This window comes from Streptopelia decaocto (assembly GCF_964273445.1).
Source record: "Streptopelia decaocto genome assembly, chromosome: 25".
NCBI classification, from domain to species: domain Eukaryota; kingdom Metazoa; phylum Chordata; class Aves; order Columbiformes; family Columbidae; genus Streptopelia; species Streptopelia decaocto.
The window spans coordinates 5,077,450-5,098,829 of record NC_138680.1 but is presented as its reverse complement, the minus strand read 5'-3'; the positions used below and the strand labels follow the sequence as shown (position 1 = coordinate 5,098,829).

Here is a 21,380-nt window from a genome sequence, read left to right as displayed (position 1 = left end):
GCTGCCGGGAGCCGTGTCCTCCCCGCGCCTCCTGCAGCGGGCGTACCGATCTTCCGAGCCCAGAGCCGCCGTTTCTGGCAGCAGCGGGGATGCCCGCAGCGGGTCCGGCGTTCCGGGCCGCTCCCGCGGGGCCCGCGCGGGGCGCCGGTCGCGACCGACGGCCGTTTCTGTGGTGGCCCCGCCGCGCTCAGGGCGGGGCCGCGCGGCGCCCGCCAGCCCCGCCAGGAGGGCTCAGAGCAACGGCAGCCGTGCGGGTGCGCCTGCGTGCGGGGCCGCGCACGCGGGGTTGGGGGCGGTGAGACCTCTAGTCGGAGGCAGCGCGGCCGGCAGGTAGCGGCGTGGTCCCGGGCCGGGCGGGCGCGGGGCCGGCCCGCACCGGGGCCCGCGGTGCTGTCCGGGCGGAGCCCGGCGTCGTGCTCCGGGCCTCGTCGGGGCCGGCGTGGGCGTCCCTCGAGTCACCTTGCCGCGGTGGGGCTGGGCCGAAGCCCCGAGAGGACGCCGGGGGCTCGCTTCGGCCGGCGCTTCCGCGGCCTTGGGCCCGGCCGGGCGCCCGCGGGCTGCCGAGGCCATGGCCCCGGGGTGCGGGCCGGCTGTCGCTCTGCGGGCGGGCGGGCAGGGTCTTGCCAGCGCTCGGCTGGAAAGCACGAACTGCTGGGGTCGCCGGGGACCGAGCGTTCCGCTGGGGGCAGGCGGCCCGGCGGCCGCGCCCCGTTATCCGTTGCGTAACGCGGGTCGGTAACCGACAGGGCCGCGCGGCGCCTGAGCGCGCGTGTGCCCGCGGAGCAGCCGGGCCGCGCGGGCCCGGGCGGCAGCGGAGCCGCAAAGGGGCGGCAGCGCCGGAGCCGCTCTCGTTGTCTCTCGTGTGCACGGTTTGGGTTTTTCAGGTATTCGGCAGACCGCTGTGGGCACTCGTGTGTTAGCGTCTTCGTTGGAACTGGCAGTTCAGTGTTATCTTTCTGCAGCTTGTATACAGGCGTTGCCTTGCTGTGCACTATATCTGAAGATGGCAATGTGAAGCATCGGTTGTCCCCAGCCTTCTATTTCTTGATACATTTTCTCCTGTGGTTCTTGTACTAATTTTACTGTTGTGGGAGGGAAAATCAAAGCACAAGATTAAGGAGGCTTTGCTTAGTTCTAGATCTCTGGCTTAATGTTTCTTTTCCAGCTTTACATTGTGTTTTGTCAGCTGTTGTCGTTGCGTCTGGTTGGTGGAGACCAGATATGCTCTGCTCCATAGCTGTGTTGTTAAAACTATTATAATGTTTTAAACTATGCTGTTATAAAAGTGCACGTTCTGTTTCTCTTTTGCCAGTTTAAATATTTACTGATTGTAATTTTTTCCCTCCATGTTTGACAGGTCAAAAGGCCTTTTTACATAGTAATTTTGAGAAGTACCTGTTTTACATACTAATCTTCAGATAAGGAACCTGCAGTCATGTCCAGCTATTTTAGATCCTCTAAACCCACAGGTATAAATTTATAGAATCATAGAATATCTCAAGGTGGAAGGGACCCGTAAGGATCATCGAGTGCATGTTTTGATAGTTACATAGTGCAGATTAATTATTAAGTCACTGAACACGGAGCATTTGTCTACTCTGGGATGTAAATTGCCCAAGTGCTTCATTTTAGGAAGGAGCTGGCAATCTGAAAACAGGACTCAATTGCTTAATACAGATGCTGTTGCATTTGTGACAGAGGGACCAAGTACACTGGTAAGCAACTAAAATGGTGGAAGAGGAGTGTCCATAAGCTCTTAATAGTATTTCTGACAAAGCAACGGTGACGCAGGGATTGCTTCCGTGAACGTTCTTCAAAGGTCTTGTAGTTCCGTGTTGGTGAAGTACGCATTGGGTACTGGTCAGAGACATTTATGCTGTTGAACCCAAGATTCTTACAGCTTCCAATATGTTTCAGATCCAATGGCTGTCCCACCGTCATACAGTGACTTGGGAAAGTCTGCCCGGGATATGTTCAACAAGGGATATGGTAAGTAACGTGGCTGTGGTTTGAGAACCTTTCGTACTTTTTTCTTAGGTGTCTTGGAGAGCGTTGACGTTTTTCATCTGTTTTTGCGAGTGTGTAGTAAAGATTGCATTTGCATCCCAAATTCACGTGCTACATAAAATTAAAAAGCACTCTGGCCTGGTCTCTGCTAAGATTCAGCTCAAGTTCCCTGCTTTAGTGTCAGTTGTTTCAGACTTTTCTACTCTGTGCAGGGGCCGGATATTCCCCTAGCTTTGTAGCAGATTAAAAGGAAGAAAGCACTAGTATCTCTGTATATGGCGCTGGTTAAAGTAAGCTGAAACACGTTTTTCTTGGAGAAGGGGAAAAGAAAAATTCCTGCCCAGCAACGAGAAATGCAAAGGTAGATTGAATAAATCAGAAGAAACGGTAACTGTATTGATCGGTCCCAGACTGCAGGTAGCTACAGAAGGTGGAGGTACTTGATGATGGGTGACTGTTATGACTATAAATTATGAGGCCACCCACTTTGAATTGTGAAAACTCCTCCGATCATTCCTCAGTAAGATCAACTGTTGAAATATGAAAATAGACTGTTTCATGTCAGTCTACTCTATTTGCTGTACTTCGGGTATGCTGGAAATAAGCCTCGCTTCTGTATTGTGGTGAAGCAGACACTGTGTGCTCTTCTATTTTCAGGATTTGGAATTGTCAAATTAGAGTTGAAGACCAAGTCTTCCAGTGGAGTGGTAAGTATTGGGCGCGTTCAACGTCAGCAGCATTGCAATGGAACGACAAGTTCCTGAATTGGTCGGCGGTAATAATTTGCTAGCAGGTGTTGCTTCTTCCTTTCAGTTCTCATGGTAAAACCTGTAGCTGACAGAGGTATTTCTGTAACGATGTGTGGAACTGACGTAGCAGTACTTCTGTTCTTGCGGCATGCAAGAATTTTCACATATTTTGTTGTGTACATGTGGCTTTCCTCCCCATGTCCATTGCCACATCCCAAACGTAAGTTTCTTCACCCTAAAGAGTTGTCACTTCTGCTTATGAATGCGTCTGAGTTTCTCTGCTGTTTTTGGTTTTTATAGGATTTTGAGTCCTGACTGACCTTTTATCCAAAATGCCAAGGGGCAGTAAGAGCCACAGTTTAACTTCATGTTCACTCATTTCCACCCTGCTTCCAATGGAAGATTTGACTAAAATGAGATCGTTTCAGTATCCCTTATGCAGAGCATTTTATAGACATTAATTAGGCTTTAGCACTTTAGGTAACTATAAAATAATATGATCCCCACTTTAATGATTGAGAAGTGCAGCTTCCTCATGAGTTCGCAGGAGTGCAGGCAAAACCAAGAAAGGATTTGGTCTTTAACCACAAGCATATATTGTTTACTAGATAAGCTTATTCTGGCACCGAGTCTCAGTTCTGTGTGTGGTGCCACTTGATGCTGTTCTGGTTGATAAGTTGTGCGGCTTTTCAGCCTCCTTCATAACCATATTTGCCTTAGTTCCCTCCTTCTCTTGCATTCTTCCCATGCCAATGGTGTAATTCCTTTTGTATTAACCGAGCTCTGTCTCTATCGAGCTTTTGATGGATTGCTTGTGTTGTGCACCAGGAACTGTGTGGTTTCTGTGCTGTGACTGCTGCCAGTTGCTGACATCTCATGATATGCATAGTTTTCCTGGCTGGAAGTTTTGATTCTCAAATAATATGCTAATGGTTAATTATGCTGTTTTCTGAATGTAACTGAACATGAAGAATCATATAAAGTTCTAAAATGGGCTTTTTCTTTTCCATGCAACTTTCATGTTGGATGCTTATCCAGCTGGTAAGAATAGTGACTTTTGGCATGTTGGCTCTTTATTGCTTTGTCCAGTGAGGTTTTCTGTGGTGCATACTGTCATTCATAAAATGTTCCATTGTTTTTAGTCGTGTTATCATCCACATAATGAGGTACGACTATGCCCATAGCTCTCGATCTGCTGTGTGATCTCTGTAAAGCCATTTGCAATCTTTGTCAAACAATCCACTATAAGAACACTGTAAAAACAGCAGGGGGGAGAACAAGTTAGATACAGTATTGATACAGTTGTCTGTTGCTGCAGGCTTGGTGCGTGTTAGGGTTTCTAATGACTATTCTGCAATAAAATGGGGTTTTGGGGATGGAGATGAGGTTAGGAAGTAAGCGTGAGATCCAGTTTGTACTTGGGTACTAATAGTACCTCTGATTGTTATGATACAGAAGTATTAGGGTGTTTGAAGGTGTTGAAGGTACAGAGCAAGTTATGGAATGTTGAAATTTGCCAGTTTGGAGCAGAAAATGGTGGCGGGAAAAGGTATTTTTGGTGGGGGTGGGGTTGATGGATAAGTTAGGAAAAAAGTGTGGTAAAAATGAAAGGTGGGGGACCAAGTAATCAAATCACAAGGCAGATGAAAATTAAAGAGTAACAGTGCTTTCTCCAACCTAAGGAAGTTCCAAGGCTCCATGAGCACACCCCCGTAAAAGAAATATTCGGCATAGAGACAGCAAAAGGAGTAGCATTTTGTGATGGAAAAATAATTATTTTTGATGGGGATAGGGAAGAGGAGGAGGATTTTGAGGATTCTGTCAAAAGGCCTAAAGGTAGCAAGTGTTAGTGCTGGCACTTGACTAGTGGAAAAACTGAATATAATTACATATAAGAGTGCTGAAACTCATGTCATGCTCTTGGCAGGAATTCACTGCATCTGGTTCTTCCAACACAGACACAGGCAAGGCTTCAGGCAGCCTAGAGACCAAATATAAGGTCAAAGCCTATGGACTTACATTCACCCAGAAGTGGAACATAGACAACATACTGGGAACAGAAATTTCCATGGAGGATCAGGTAAGAGGAAGTAGATACTCAAAACCTTTTTGCAGCTGGTATGAGAAAGCAGAGTTGAGCAGAAAACATTGACAAATATATTTGCAGAATGCATAGATTGAGAGAGAGCATCCTGAATCTTGGGGGTGCGGGTACAAGCATTCCCACAGCAGTGTGCTGCTACGTAAACAATCCAAAGGTACAGAGTTACTGCAGTTAGATGGATGAATGAGTGTCACTGTTATTCACTCCAAATAGGAGGTTTTGTGTGAAGATGCACTCTAGCTATGTACAACTGTCACTGCTGCAGTCATGCAGAGAAAAATGAGAGGTCTCGTAGTTCTAAATGCTCTAATACATAAGGATTTAAGTTTGGCTGCATTAAGACAATATATTTTGTGAAGTTGGAGAGAAAGGTTAGTGTTTGCAGCTTGGCACTGCTTACACAAAGGGTTGCTAGCATACAGCACTCTCAAAACACAGAGTTCTTTTTGCAAGTAATAGCTTTATGCTTTTCACTTAATGCCTGAAGCGTAAGGTAGTGGTGCCAAAAGTAGTAAAAGTTCTGTGGTGCCATCCACCACATATGGCCATCAACTTTGTAGTTATGGTTTTGCACTTTTACCTGTGCTTTAAAATGGAAAATGCTGTCTGGCTCCAGACAAGGGTGGGAAAGCCGAGGCAGGTACCCGGCTTGGCCTGTGAAGTCACGCTGGGTCTTAGAATTCGTGGATTCTGAGAGAGATTCTTGAGCTACCGTATGAATTGTTTGAACTACCGGGGATAAGCAAGCGTGAACTGAGCAGTTTTATTTCTTTAACATAGTTTCTCAATTTTCTTGCCAATACTAGATTTGCAATCCTCCTTTAATAACGTGCACTGTTATAAGGCCTCATTCTGGGGAGAAAAAGTCCAAATTTTAATCCTTCATCAAAGAGCATCTTCAGACTTCATTGTAAAATGTGGGAGACATCATGGTCATGTTGCACCTTCCCTTTAGACAGGAGGTAGACCTATAGTAGTGGAATATAACAAATTGCATATCAGCAGATATCTGAGCAGACATCTCTGTTTTTCTTTGCAGTTGGCTCAAGGATTTAAGGTGGCTCTTGACACTACATTTGTACCAAACACAGGGTAAATCTTTTCTGTTACCTTTACCTAAGGAGTGCTAGCATAACTTTTCATTACAAGTGCTCATGCTTGTTGTTGTGTAAATGCTCAGAATTTAGTGTAGAATATTCTGCAGGCACTGTAGAATAGTTTGAAGGCAGTGGATAACACTTGTCTCAGAAGGACAAGGACTGCTGAAAATTATTTTTCAGCTTTTTGGCCATTGGCAAATTTGTTTCTTGAGGATTTTAAGGAGTTTGAGATGGCGGAGGAAAATGTGGCACCATGTAAATATGTATATAATACCAATGTTACTCTCATCCCCTGCCCTCTTCAGCAGCTGTTAACTTTTGCGTAGGTATTACAGTCATTTAATTGACTGGTCTTAAAGGAGGACATGCACATGTGAATAAAACTACATATAATACATACTTGTAAACTGGAAGGGATAGAATGGCCTGTTTCTCTCTGCAGGAAGAAGAGTGGAAAGTTAAAGACCTCCTACAAAAGAGAATATGTAAATCTAGGCTGCGATGTAGACATTGATCTCTCTGGACCAACCGTCTATGGCTGGGCAGTGCTGGGCTATGAAGGCTGGCTTGCTGGCTACCAGATGGCTTTTGATACAGCCAAGTATAAGCTTTCGCAAAATAACTTTGCCTTGGGATATAAGGCAGGAGACTTTCAGCTGCACACTAACGTGTAAGTATTATCTGAGACTAGAGAAACTTTAACAGAGGAGCCAAACGAGATTAATAGTGAGCATTAACCCAGTTAGGTTGAAAGGTTGGATGGATGGAAGGAGATGCTGATTTCTTTAAAAATAATTTATATTTGATGTTTTCATCTTCAGTACAAGTAAAGCTGGGGCAACTTTCCAACTCTTTGCTGTCTTTTGAGACCTTGTTTCAGGGTGATTGTGGGTTTTGTGAACGAAAGACAGTGGCGTAAAGGCACTGTATACTGTTATTTTGGAATTTAAATCTGTAAACTTCTATTTTGCTGCTAGATAAAAGAGCCCTCAATTAAGCTACTGTACCTTCCCCTCCTCCCACCAGACAGAGGGCTGCTGGCTCAGAAATGCCCCAGGCAGGGTAGAGAGCTGTGTTGCATTGCGCCTCAGCGCTTCCAGCTGTCGTCGCAGAGTAGCTCTAGCATTCAGATGCTCCAAGAGTCTTTCAAGATGGTTTATTTAAACAACTGCAATGCAATGACATTGTTTTCAGTCTCATCATTCCCATTACTGACTCAAGGCTCCTTCTGGATTTGTCACTTGATGTGTTATCGCAGGCTTGCTTTCTTAAGCAAGCAAGGTCAAGCCATGGGTCTCAACTGCTGGAAAGTCATTTCCTTCTGCAAGCAAAGCTTATGTTTGGGTAAAAACTCTGAGCAGGAGTCTGCCAGCTCTGGCTGGGAAGTAGGTGAGCACAGGTCCAGGGGAGCATTGGAGCTCGTTTCTTTTTAAGAGATAATGACCAAATCATTGTGGGAAGGGGTTAATCTAAAGAGTCGCAATTCACTGAACAAGGCAAGGCTTGACACACTTGCATCTATTACAAACAGGAATGATGGCACCGAGTTCGGTGGGTCTATTTATCAGAAGGTTAATAATAAGGTTGAGACATCCATCAATCTTGCATGGACTGCTGGCAGTAACAACACACGTTTTGGTATTGCTGCAAAGTACCAAATGAATGAGAAGACTTCCATTGTGGTAAGAATTTTGTAACAGGAATGAATATTTCAAGCTCCTGTAAATACTGAAAATTTGTGTTATGAAGTAGTTCAAAACAAGAATTAGTTCAGGACAATTCAGCCAAAATTAAAGATAGGAACTACCATTGTGAACAGCTGAAAACTTAGTAATGCAAAAAATGGGTTTGCATGTTAGTATATTTATTGTTCATTAAAAAAAAAAAAACCAACTACTAAGCAATTTGTGAAGAGGGATCTGTGAACAAGAGAGGCTTCATGGGCTACTAAGGGACTGCAGTAACTAGCCCTTTAAAGGACATAGAGACACAATGCTGGGGGCAGGAAAGGACAGGGTGGCATTTTACATAGGCATAACAGGTTACAATTTGGGGGAGAGATTGGAACTATTACTGAAGCCTGTTACAGCTTAAGCTGGGAATTCTTAAGAAAAGCCTGGAATATGCCTCCACTAGAGGTTGGTCTACAAGTGGCTGAAATAGCTAATGCCTAAGCCCCCTTCTCAGGGCATTGGGGTAATTCTGTCTGAGTATTTATACTGTGTATAAATATTGTGATTTCTTTTTTCCTGTAGACTAAAGTGAATAATGCCAGCCTGATTGGAATTGGTTATGCTCACACCCTCCGACCCGGTACGTAAGTCCAACTGGTAACAGCAAATACTACTATACTACAGGTTATTTTACTGCTATCTCTGGAACAGAACAGCTAGCTAGAAATCTTGTGTAGGCTCATAGAAGTAAAGGATGTGCACATAGGACACATCAGTGAGACTCAGTAGTTGAGGGAAGGCAGCATACAGGATGTCAGTCTTTGAAGGGTCCTGTTGCTTTCCTAGGTGTGAAGCTGACCCTCTCAGGCTTGCTTGATGGCAAGAATTTCAGTGCTGGAGGTCACAAAGTTGGGCTGGCATTTGAGCTGGAAGCTTAATGCAGCTCTAAGTACAACAGGTGGTGCTCTGGAAGATGAAGGAAAAGTGTACCCAGTGTGGTTTTGGCCTTAATCTTACTCTGAAATTTCAAGAAGTGTGAACTTTCTGCTCTTCCAAAGAAGCATTTTAACCCAACACTGAAGTCTAGAGAGTGCCAGCACATCAAAGGAAGATACTTGAAGGTATGCATGGAAGTTGTGGTGCCTGTGCCACATTTCACTTCAGTTTCCCGTATTTTAAATCTGTTCCTAAAAACAGAAGAAAATCCCACCTCTCCCCCTTACTGTATTGCATCCTGCATGTCCTGTACTTTGCAGCCTTTTATAAAAGGTGGTCTCTGTGCTGTAGTGGAATTTCAGTTTACAACAGAATTAAATAAATGGTCACAGTTGGAATATAGTGTTGGTGTGTCTTTTCTCTCGGTCAGGTTCAGAAAAGCTGTGCTCCGTCCAGCTGTGCTTTGCCTTTCTTTTCGGTGCAGCTTCAGGCATAATTAATAATCTGCAGATGCTTTGTTAAACTCAACTGTATGTGTACACTGAAGATTTCCTTCTCTGTGGTCTCTAGGAAAACATCCTTACATCTCACATTTTAGAGACCTGCACAGTAAAAGCAGCTTTTTCATTAAAATGTTATTGAGGGTATCAAAAAGAGCAAACCAGAAGTTTACATGTTTTAGATAATTTCGTTCCCACATAGGAAACAAGTATTAGGTAAGTACAACCAAGACACTTAAGGAAAAAAGTGCAAATCGGCAAAGTTAAGAAATTAAGTTCACAGTTCAAGTATATGAGGAAGGTGATATCCTATCAGTGACTGTGCAAACTGATTGCACGTGTTCATTAGAAAGCCTAAAAGGCACCAAAACGACCACATGTGATGCCTAAGGGATCCTAAGCATCAGGATAGAGATTAACAACATCTCCTTTCTTAAGGCACGATTAAGAACTTTTTTCAAGCAGTTAGAACAGGCGTTTCCTACTCTATCTCTGTGAAAAAAAGTGTCTTAAGTGGATACTAAAAGCTAGGCCATGTGTATCACATAAGCAGTAGGTGACAGTAGAAGGAGGCACTTGAACTTCCCTTCTCAGAGGCAGCAGCTTTTCACAGTTGGCTTCCCGGAACAGCACATCTTCCGAGGCGACTGAAGTGATTTTACATCTGCGTTTGTTCTGGACTGCTTGTTTCTTCGACCTGAAGCTGCAGCCAGCTCCAGTCTAGAGCCTAAAAAACAAATAGTTACAACTACAAAGTTCAACAAGAGCTTACAGTTGATATTTCTCCAGAATAAAAGGGAAGCAATTTATAGTTTCGTGATGAACCATGCAATTGCTGTGAGGGAAACCCTGAATCTACTTATTTTCTCTAACACTTTCCTTTCTTTCCTATATTCTGTTTCATTAAATAAACATCACTGCCCACCAGTGTTTTGCCACCACAAGCACTTCCTAATTTTAAGAGTGCAATTTTGCAGTATTTTTGTACAGCAGCCAGTGCCTTCCCCATCTCTTCTTGTTCAGCACAGCCTCAGCCCCAGCGTGCAGCTCCCATTCTCAGCAAGCAGGGACCATGTCCGGCAGCAGTTCAAGTCAGGGAGCGGGCGCTTTATCTCCCGCAACTCCTACTCTCTCCTTGTCCGAAAGAGTAATATGCAGATTTCCGTTAGCCGTATTACTTACTGGTGGCAAAGTTACCCAAGCAGAAGTGTGAAGCCATGAGCTTCCCCAGTCCTTTTACAGAAGAATATCAAGTACGTTACCATGAAGCTCTGCTCCTGATCCTTCATTGTGTCATGTATCACATTTTCTAGTTGGCTACAGAGTTTCTGTGATTCCAGCAGTAGCTCCTCACTGAAAGGGACAATTATTACACGATTATTTTCCATGGCAGTTTTGTTAAAAGAGATGCCGCCTCTATCTTTAAGAAGTAATTCTGGCAGGTGTGCTGCAGAGCACTGAAGATTATTAACTTTTACCAGCCAGCTCATAAACTAGTAATTCATATTGCAACTGGGGAAGTCGGTGGCATCCCTAGATTTACTGGGACAGGGAATGGAAGCACGTTCCAAGATGGAGTTAGGTTCTTATGTGGAGTCACCATTGCTAAAGTTGCAGAACAGCCTGTGAACTAAAGGACTGAGCAACATATAAATGAACCAACCAAGGTCTGGCATTCCAGCTGGTGACCCAGTTCATTTAAGCAAACCAGAACTATATGTGCTTGGTAACAGCAGTCTCTTCTTTCTGATACAGCTCAGCTACCATCACCTCACCTGACAATGCCCCAACAATTCCAGATAAAACAAAACCCTTATTATTGAGGCAAGGTAAGTGCTATACCTTATCCCGTTTTTCTTAAGGAAGACTAACGAGCCCCAGGAAGTCTAGCTACTACATAGAAAAGGCTGCTGACAACAGAAGCTGAACACAAAGTGTAAAGTGTGACAAAGCCCATGTGTAATTATTTCACAGAGCAGGAGCCCCAGTTCTGTAGTGCCGGCATTAGCAGTTACACAACTCCAGACTTTGCCTCACCTTCTCCTGACCGATTCTGATAAACCGTACATTCCAGAAGGGACCTGCAGCAGCAGCTGACCAGGGCTGCCAAGACGTGATGTGTTCATGCTCTCCGGACTGCCAGTGACAGGACCGCGGACTTTACTCTGAAAAAAACACAGAATATTCAGATTGCAATCATTTCCACTAATTTCCAGCAGCCAGGAGTATGAGACAGCCTGGAACTTGGCCTTCATACTAATTCAAAATAACAGAGAAAAGAACCGTAGGACATACTAAATTTACTATTAATTATTTCACTAACCTGTGCTACAAACCATATTTTCAAGTTACACTGGAGTTTTTATTTTACTTACACAAGCGATTTTTAGCAAGTTCCACAGTTCTTTCTGTCGTTTCTCCTGAAGCCTAACAACTGTTTCCTCATCTTCATTCATCAGATTCATCACTTTCTCCACTCTGGGGAATAGTTCCAGTGCCTTCTGCTTGCAAACTACAGTTTTACTATTTGACAAAAAAAAAAACCAAACATCATCAAACATGGGCAACTGGCGTAGGGGAACATTTAAGTTTCTTATTTCCTGTAACACTCTGAGATCTCATTAGCTGTACACACCGGTTTTTAAAACTCTACAACAAAACCTCTTGCTGAAAGAGAAAATGCTTTCTCTTAACCCTCACTAAAAGCCGACTCTACAGAGCTCACCTGAGCTGAGCATAAATGACTCGGACTTTTTTTTCAAAGGTCTGGATTGCCTGTAGGAGCAGTCGTACTATTTCTTGGCTGTCACCACTTGTCCTCTGATCTGGAATGAGAGTCAGAATCTTACACAGAAGGGCAGCCTTACAGGACAGACAGAAGCAGCAGCATCTATTGTAGCAGCAGCAGCTTGCTCTGAGAAGAGCTCAAAAAGCACCAAGAAAGCAAGGCTGTCCTAGTTCAAAACTGACTCCCCTCTCCAAAAAAAAAGTGGGTTCAGTAGAGTCCATGTGCAGCTAGTGCAGGGGCAGGCCCAGAACGCAGAGAGTTCTCAATGCTCATTATTGCATCTCCAAAGTTACTATCCACACAAAGCAAGCTGACCTTGAGCTAAAATGTCTTTTACCTCTTGGCTTCTCTCTCAATCTCCGGTACAGCTCTCTGGCTTGTTCTTCTCTAGAAGAAAAAAGCACAGAACACAAAGGACTTCTCTAGAACCTAACTTACGAACAAGTAGTTCAAGAACTCAAATGACAGGAAAGGAGTCAAAGTCCTCCCAGTTCCCCATAATTTGGGCTGAATAGATGGCACTTTCCTTGTCCTGCAGTGAATAAGCTTAGCTAGCAATACTCCTGCATCTCAAGTTCAAGGTAGCTCAACTCACAAATCCTCCAGTGTTCCTCCTTGTTTACGACCTAGTGGGCTTCTCTGCAGGTCCACGATGTCTGTCTGCAGGGCCATCATTTTCTTCACTAGCTGATCCACATCATCCTCCTGAAAGCAGGGCAGAACATAAGCAATGAACAGTCTCGTACTAAGGGACGCTACCACGCAAACTGGGTCATCTTTTCTCATTCACATTTCTAAATACACTGGCAGGATGCAAACAGCAGCCTTGAAAAAAGACAAATGAAAATATTAGTAATTTCAATTCAAGGAAATCAGTGTGGTGCTCTGGGGTAAAACAACTTCTGAGAATTTTGCGATAAAAAATTCAGCCTGCAAAGAGCCATTGAAGGGTCAGACTTCGTGGGAAACGTGTTACTGGTTCCGAGGCCATCACGCTTCCTTTTCCTTGGCTATTCCAGGAAATCTCTTTTCTCATCCTATCCATCGCCGTTTTTCCCCTTTTTCCTGAACACACAACCACACCCACTCCTGGCACCCCAAATTCTGCTTTTCACTTGAACTTGTTCACAGGGAGACGCTGCTGCTTCTTAGACAGTCATTCTGCCTTCTGCCTCCTCCCAGTAGAGGAGGAGTAAAGGTTGCAAAAGAGTAAGATATCAACTAGTTAGTCACCTTTCACTCCTTGTCTGGGAGCAATGGTCCTCGGCCTTACTTACAGGGTCAGTCTTGTCTGAAAAGGCTGAATGTCTTACTGGGAGCAGGTACCCGTGTACCAAGAATGGAAAATCGTTGACTTTTGAAAATTCAAGACTGATGCTTGAAATGCTTGTGTTCAATTATCTAATCGTTTGCTTTCCCATTCATTTCAACCCAGGTCCTATATCCTCTTTCCAGCTATCCTGGTTCCAGGACTGGGTTAGCAGAACATCCGGGTGCAACCGCAGCAAAATCTCCTCTCACATTCACCAAGATCTCCATTTTCCCCCTAAGCCTTACAAACACCACGAGCTTCATGAAGTACCGGCAATGGATAAAAACGGCGCCACCGAAACCAACGTGACATCTGGAATCAATCCAGACACTATTTAAAGGAGGTCAATGAATAAAAACAAAACAAACCACAAACAAAACAAAAAACAACACCAACAACAAATATATATTAAAAATATATAGAGAAAAAAAAATTAAAAATAAGAAAAAACCAACAACAAAAAACACAACACCAAAATTCTTAGCTTCTTTTTCTTTAGGAGAAGCAGTTAGATTTAGAAACATACCCGCCCACAAAGTTCCACAGCTTGCTCCATTTCTTTCCAGGCAAACAGCAACTTCTCAGAAGCTACGAAGGAATGAAAGAATGATTGCTTTTCTCAGGTTCATACATGAAAAGGTAGATACTCTGAGGATAAGAGGCATAAAAAGACCTCTGCTTCCCAGATGCTATACTCACTAATTCCAAACTCGATCTGCTCTTTATACTTCTCCAGATCAATTTGGATGCTTGTTTTAAAGAAGTCTAGCTTTGCTTTCAGCTGCTGGGAAAGGGAGGCCATGGAATTCTTCATCTTTGATAGGGTACTATTGTAACGTAACAGATTCATCCTGTGTGGACAAGAAGGTCCTATTACCCTCCTGAGCTAAAAATGCAGGCTTCCACTTACGTCAAAATAGGTATTTCAGAGTGTAGCAGTGAGCACAAAAGCAGTTGTGTAAGGGGATGGAACTCTCAGCGTTTCATTAACTGTTAACAGCTCCACTCATGGGCTTCCCCATTCCCGTTCTTTCCCTTTCACCGGGGAGCAAAGGCAGACAGAAATAAGCGTCCTAGAGAAACTGCCACCGTACATGGCTGCTCGCTGCCCCTGCTGAAGCCGGTTACAATCCTCTTTCAGCATCCGGATTGTGTGCCAGATCTGACCCCATACTTTCCGCAACTGGAAAAAGTGGAGATTCTTCTTTGGATCCTGAACTGGAAACAGAGGGGGGCAGGGGAAGAGGAGGGAAACATACATATGAGCATGAAGCATAAAAGTAGTGTTATCACATTACGAAAGAGATCAAAGCATCACTTCTTTGAGGTGCATGTTACCTCTTGCAAAGCCTACAGTTGGCTAACCCCTATGCAGCTTCCCCAATATCTCAAAATCAAACAATTCCTTTCCTCAGTTATTTTGACAAATCAAATGAATACTATTGCAGTCCATCTTACTGCTTCTTCAGTTCAAATATGCAAAAGCTCTGTCTACTCTTTGCACAAGATACAGACCGCAGAACACAGGCAGCCCTCTCAACGCGGACAACCTCTCACATTCATGCTAGAGAAAGTCCTTACGGATGCAGTCAACACTTTCTGGATGAGGACGCAAGGCAACCTGAGCCTCATAGGCAACTTTTTGGTTATCGAAGAGGAAGAGGAGGTCTGTGTCTGCAGCTGCCATATCATTCATCTGCAAAAGACAAAAGACCCACCAGGTTCTCTCTGCAGAAGCCTCAGTAATGCCATAGACAGAAAGTTCCTCCTCAGCCAAAGACTGAACCCTAAAGGCACCATATCAGGTGCCTAATCTGCAAGGGCTGTTAGGTGTGCGTGGTTCTATGACAAATGCCTGCCAGAACAGCAGGCAGGGCTGTGCTCCCAATGTGAGAGTGCCTGTTGATTCACTCAACAGCAAGGAAGGGAGTAGTTAGACTTACCTTGCTATCAGCTATATGTTTAGTGGCCAGCTTCTGAGAAAACAACGCAAGTCCAGCTTCCTGCAGTAGCTCCTGGTCCTGTTCGGGGATTCCCGTATCTGACTGGATCCTGGCCTTCACAGTCTGCAGAGTCTCCTCCTCTGTCACAGGGTAGGTGTGTACAGTTCCCGTGACCATGTTCAAAACACGAAGCAACTACAAGAAGAGTAGTGTGACATGAGAAGGGCTATGGATACATTGGTCATGTCTGAGCAGAGATCCCAAGACTGAGACACCGGCCACTCATGAACTGCCAAAGAATTTGTGGGGCTCTAGAAGTCACTTTGCAGCTACTTAATAACACTATGCCAAAGTCCTTGTCCTCCCTCAAGTGGAAGAGAGGCCACATGGCAATTAAACAGCTTCAACTGCAGAATCCTCTACCAGAATATGAAACCAATCACACACAGCAGTTTTTTGCTACTCCCAACAAGGTCAGGGAGTATTTGTCCTCAAATGAACAAGAAAGCACCTGTTGCTGTGCGGAGACAGCTAAATGAGATTCTCTGCTGCTGCTCTCTTCCTAGGTCTATGACTTGAGACTCTTCTCTCATGGGGTACAGGCAACTGCTCTCTGGAAAACTCTTCAGGGCAATACAGAGCCATTTCTCACCTTCAAGTTCAAAATGTCATCCAAAGCTTTGAAACACCCATTGGGTCCGTACGTAGGATCTGTACCTCTCTGCCGTGGGTGCCACATTAACATGAGTTGCAGCCATTTCTCCAGCCTCCCAGCCAAAACACTGAAGTACCAAATTAAGAAGAGGATCAGAAGATTAAAAAGTGCCTCTGCAGCCACCATACGGCCTGGTCTCTGCAGAAGGACTGATGAACAACCTCCCCACGCCAATCACAAAAGCACTGTTTAGAAGGCAGAAGCAGATTCACAACTCCACAAGTCTGAAAAAGGACACAAGTGTTGTTTGTGTCGTGCTCAATTTATTTGCAGACTAACATAGTAAGGCATATAATATAAGCCTGGTCTTTTTGCAGAAGAAACAGTTTATCCCAGTGTGCGATAACAGATTTCTAGTCCTCACCTGTTTAGATTGTTTGGGTAGGGTAAACTGCTAGAAAATTTGACTTCTCCAGATAAATCTTCTGAAACAACAATATCCAGCTCACTCTTCTGCCGCACTTTTGTATGCCTAGTGAATTCAAGCAAGTAAAATGGTGAAATAATGACCTGCCCTTCCTAGCATGCATGTTAGTAGGCTCTTAAAGCTACACTTGAGGGATGTAACACAGGCACAGCTTTGGTTTCTGCTACCTGCCCTGCAGGAGTCAGTCCTGATCCCAAAGAGCAAGTATCAGGAATGCTGAACTTGCTCAGGTATGTCAAACTCCCGTGAAGGGAGTTGGTGTCCGTAAGGGCAAGGACATAAGGATATCACCCTAAGAATCAAGGGACCGCACCTGTCACATTGCATGCACTCTCCTTATCACCCGGCCCCAGCTCACTCACCATTGCACTGGCTGCCAGTTGGGTAGGAACGGTCGGAAGCCTGTAATGCACTCAAAGGCCAGTGTGCCAAAGCTCCAGTAATCCACCGTCACCGTGTACTTCTGCTGCTCCAGCAGCTCTGGAGCCTGAGACAGTTTACACACACACAAGACAAAGCCACCCACCTCTTAGCTCTGCCTCTTAAGAGCTCATTAATATTTGTACAACAGATTAAAGACGGTGCTGAATGCTCTGCTTCTCACGAATTTTGAGATCCTCTCAGAGTGAACAGCAAAGGTTATTGGCACTCTTGCTGGTCATTGATAACAGGCATAGCTAGCAGACACTGTGAAAACTCAGTGTCAGAGAAAACACAGTTACCTTTGCTAGCTGCAGCACCCCAAATGTACCCCATACCAGAACAAGTACTTCCTCCCAGCCCAAAGCCTGATAACAGTTAACTCTACCCCACTGCAAAGCAGTAGCTGCTCTTCTAGCCGAATTCCTTCCTTACCAAGTACTGCAGAGTTCCAACAAAGGATGTGCATAGGCTACCCTGGTCCAACTCCTTAGCATATCCGAGGTCAATGATTTTGTGTATTAACTGAAACACGCAACAGAGAATAAGAACACTAGAGAGATGTCCTGTTAAAAGCACATACAACATACAGCAGAGAGAGAAAAGGTTCAGCTCTTCAAAGGTATGCAGGAAAGGTGCCAAAGAAGAGATGGAAATAGGAGGCTTCCATAGCTTCCTAAAACCACAAAGCATGTAAAGTTGTCATTGGCTTGATACACACAGAGCTGGAGACATTTTTGCTAATTCAGATCTTGGGTCAGTGAGTACAACCTTGGTCTTTTGAAAGTCAAATTATCAGGTGTTAGCAGAAGTCTAATACAACCTTTCATCTCAGCTGCACGCAGAATACTGTTCATCTGACACACAGATCTAAGCTGGCTGTTATCCTGGGTTGAGTGCTCTTGCAGAGGGACCTCTGTAACCACATGAAGCGCATGCATGTTCCTTTTAGACTTACTTGCCTGTGCAGGCAGGCACCTGGTTCGTGCTTACCCTTTGCTCTCCTTGCTGCAGCACAATGTTCTCTGGTTTCAAGTCTCTGTGGATGATCCTGTTCTCATGAAGGTACCTGAGAGCCGAAGCTGAGACATAGAAAGCACCACTCGTAAGAGTGTAACTAACTGTACATAGCACAAGCCCACTTTCTACGCATACATCTGCCTCAAACACACTTCCTAAATATCTTCTAAAGCCTCAGTACCTACCCAATTTTGCCTCAGCTGCAACTCAGTAAGATCACAACATAGCTTGACTAAAAAAACGCCACTCCAAAGTCTCTAAACAGCACTTGGCAATCTTTGCACCAGAGCTGTCAGTAATTCCACGTAGTGGTAGCCCAAATGCTAATGGAAACCCACTAATCGCACACATTCTCAAGTCCTGATGATCAGCTGTTAAGCTGAGGGTGGAGACTGATGTGCAACATAAACCAGAACCACTTGGCAAGTGTTCAGCTATCCAGAACCTTCCAGAAAATCCTGAGCAGCATTTTAGCTGGGCAAGAAAATACATCTCTGTGTTTTCAAGAATAATAATCAAAGGCTGGCTCTCCTACAGGGAGTGCTGGCAGAGCAAGACAGGAAACAGGCATACCTTTCGAAGTTCAGTCTAAGATGGAGTCATTAAGGTCACTGCTGCATATCCTTAAAGTGGATTTCAGCACTGAGAGGGCTTCCATAGTTCAGACAACTAAAGGTACTGCTACCACTTACCAATATCAGATAACAAGATGAGAATAGCTTCTTCCCGTAAGCCACAGCAATTCTCCAGCTGATTCAGGTACTGCAAGAAAACAACACAGAATATAGCCTTCCCCTCTTGTATCCTGAGTGACGCTCACAGTCCCACAAGCTCTCACAGATGCATGAAGTTCCAGTAACAGCAACGAAATTCTCTAGAGGCACAAAACGCTATGGGACTGTAACCTCCGGCAGCAGCAATTACAGCTTCAGGCCTTGGTCTAACCATATGAGAGGAGAAAAGAGTGTGTGAAATAAGTCAGTGTCATACTCATTCTCTTCCTTCTACTTGTTCCATCCTTCATAGCCACTTCCCTGTGCCTGGCAGTACCAGCTCAAATCTCAGCTCTAAGGTCTGGGTTTTATCTATAGGCAGATTATGGCAAAGGTTAGAAAAATAGCAAGATTAGAATTAACGTGTGTTATTTTTTCCTATGATAGGCAGGAGTTACCCACTTCCAGGAAGCATATAGCCCATACGATGGTCTTGGCCACACTCACATCCTGTGGCACCCCCCTCATCCTCTACGCACAAACTCCTCACAGTGCCACTTGCAGCCAAACAAATACAAAACGTTTCAGAAAGCACTTAAGTCTTCAAAAGCTGAATGTAATATCAACAACCAACCGACCAAAACCTCTTGGTGCCAAGACAAGAACTAGGAACCACCAGAATGGGAAAACAGAGGTTTTGCAGGGAAACTTCAATAGAAACCCAAGGATGAGCTGAGAAGGCCCTGGACCGCCATCGCAGGGACATCACCTTGCGGAGGTCTCCGCCTTGGCAGTACTCCATGGCCAGCAGTGGCAAGTCATTTGGTGCAAGCTTCTGCATCCCTTCCGGGACGTCACGGGCAGCCACCACATTGGGATGGTTCAGCCTGAAGAGTGGAAATGAGGCAAATAAATACACGTGATGAGCGGAACCACAATGACACCCAAGAGATGACTGCTCTGCAACAGCCACGCGGTTTCACACGCTCACGGTCAGCACGCAAAGTCCTACAAGGACATTAATTCTTTTAGAAACCGAACTGGTGAATCCTAAAGGTCTGCAATTCAGCCATCCTTCAAGGACCTGGCCTCATCGCAGCTCCTTGCGCTCCAAAACGAACGCAACGCCCCAAAGGTCCACCCGGCGCAGACACTGCACTGGGCAGAACTGCCAGCGCCAAGGGCAGCGGCAGCAGCGCCCGAGCAGGAGCCTGGGACCCGGGACTGCGGAACGCGACGCGGGGTTTCTCCAGCGCGAGCTCCCGCGCGCTCGTCCCCGCGGCGGGTCGGGCGCCTCCGGAGCGGACGGGCAGCGCCCGCCGGCGCCCGCGCCCTCAGCGCGGCCGCCACACCCGGCTCGAGCCGCTCCCGCCCGCGGGACCCGGCGGCGCTGACGCAACCGCGCCCGGCGGCCGCTGCGGGCCCGGCCCGCCTCACCTCTTCATGATGTGTATCTCCAGCGCCCAGCGGTCGCGGTTGCGCGGGCTCAGCTCCTGCCGGCACTGCTTGATGGCCAGCTGCTCGCCGGTCTCCTGCGGACACAGCGCGGGCTGGCCTGAGCGCCGGCCCTGGACCAGGCCGCGCCGACGGGCCGCCCGCCGCCTACCTTGTTGTGCCAACGAATGACGTTCCCGAAGCCGCCGGTGCCCAGGCGCTCCTTCATCTCCCAGGGGCCGCAGGTCTGCGCCTGCAGGGCCGGCGGGCGGCTCATGGCGGGGCCGCAGCGCTTGGCTCCGCGGGGCCTTGGCCGCGGCCGACGGCGTTTCCGGCTCCGGCGCCAGCGGCACGTGGTGCGGGCGCGCGCCCGCCCGCCCTTAAAGGAGCCGCGCGGCGGGAACGAGAGGCTCCGCGCCCGAGCGGGAGAGTTGTCGCCGTCAGTTCCCGGAGTCAGGACTCTGGCTAAAGGGCGCGTAGAGCTCGTGGGCTGTGTAAATGAAACACCAGAGCTCTTTAAAATCTGCTAAACGCGCTGAAAGCAACTATTTGTGTCAGTTCTCCACCTCAGCACCCCAGCCAAAACTGCTCTGACCATTCCATCGGGTTTAGATGTTTCTTCCTCCCGGGTTTGCTGGCATTAAGCACTTCAGTGCCACTGCAAAGGGAGGTGCACAGCCAGAGCTACAGCCAGAGCTGCAGCACGGCTGGTCGCGTGTGCTGAACCGGCCAAGGCCACTATGCACAGAGCTGTCCCCTGGGGACATGGACCTGCCGCAGGACGCCATACTGATGCGCAGCATCACTGATGCTCAACAGTCTGGCCAAAACTATCCCTAGACAGGATCGGCTTAGAAATAAGCCAGCGGACAGTGCTCGAGAGAGCAGACACAGTTGTTGCTCACTTCCCTAAAACATGTCAAGCACTGCAAATGGCACCCACACCTTAAGCTGTGAAAAGCCAGGAAATAATATCTTATGAAACCTTCCCCCATGGCTGTTAGTTTGTTAGGATCTTTAATCTAGAAGGCCAGTTGCAAATAGCTGTTATCTTTAAAAATAATATAAGTTAGCCCCTGCCTACTCAGTAGTGTCCAGTCATCTTTTTCTCAAAAACTGGGAGTCCCTTCTGGAAACTGTCAAATGTAGCTGCCCTTTATTCATCTTTACAGCAATAATGTTATCACCAGCACTGTGACTCTCAGAGAAATATATGTGACAATCTTGACATAGATTTCCATACAGAGAAGAGATAAACATTCAGAATAACCAGTGTTTCATCTTTTCCAATATGCAAAATAACTGTTGCCATGCTTCTCAACTGAGGACGCTGCGCAGCCACTTCCTGAAGGTGGAGGTCACTCACACACCATTTCTTACGTCTGTGTTTACAGTAAATTTTATCAGAAACCTGATTTCTAGGATGGGACAGTTGATTGCGACCGACACATACTATTCTCACTGCCACTGAAACTTAATGTTCAATGGGGAAAAATTGTTTTGAAGCCTGAATCTACTCTCTGATTAGAAGAAAGAACA

General features: G+C 45.9%; 2 protein-coding genes across 4 annotated transcripts; one reads left to right on the top strand and one right to left on the bottom strand.

Moving 5' to 3' along the window:
* The first annotated feature begins 188 nt into the window (after positions 1-188).
* VDAC3 (voltage dependent anion channel 3) lies at positions 189-8,971 on the top strand. Of its 3 annotated transcripts, none has more exons than XM_082072809.1 (10): positions 194-330; positions 1,358-1,469; positions 1,918-1,989; positions 2,665-2,714; positions 4,684-4,836; positions 5,900-5,952; positions 6,403-6,630; positions 7,492-7,642; positions 8,216-8,273; positions 8,480-8,971. In XM_082072809.1, the coding sequence occupies exons 2-10, from the start codon at positions 1,436-1,438 to the stop codon at positions 8,569-8,571; spliced, it is 891 nt and encodes a 296-aa protein (XP_081928935.1). In that variant the 5' UTR covers positions 194-330; positions 1,358-1,435; the 3' UTR covers positions 8,572-8,971. The 3 variants fall into 3 exon arrangements, with proteins under 3 accessions (XP_081928937.1, XP_081928935.1, XP_081928936.1); XM_082072810.1 differs by lacking the exon at positions 194-330 and adding an exon at positions 628-880 and having other exon boundaries at positions 1,355-1,469; XM_082072811.1 differs by lacking the exon at positions 1,358-1,469 and having other exon boundaries at positions 189-330.
* Positions 8,972-9,508: 537 nt separating this feature from the next.
* Positions 9,509-20,176, bottom strand: IKBKB (inhibitor of nuclear factor kappa B kinase subunit beta). Its single transcript, XM_082072804.1, has 21 exons — positions 20,014-20,176; positions 19,845-19,939; positions 19,177-19,294; positions 18,387-18,456; positions 17,668-17,756; positions 17,110-17,199; positions 16,617-16,741; positions 16,192-16,299; positions 15,765-15,894; positions 15,113-15,307; positions 14,751-14,865; positions 14,264-14,387; positions 13,869-14,020; positions 13,696-13,757; positions 12,453-12,562; positions 12,195-12,244; positions 11,795-11,894; positions 11,445-11,592; positions 11,107-11,234; positions 10,332-10,422; positions 9,509-9,796 (listed from the first exon to the last, which is right to left on the bottom strand). The coding sequence occupies exons 1-21, from the start codon at positions 20,116-20,118 to the stop codon at positions 9,728-9,730; spliced, it is 2,274 nt and encodes a 757-aa protein (XP_081928930.1). The 5' UTR covers positions 20,119-20,176; the 3' UTR covers positions 9,509-9,727.
* Positions 20,177-21,380: the final 1,204 nt, after the last annotated feature.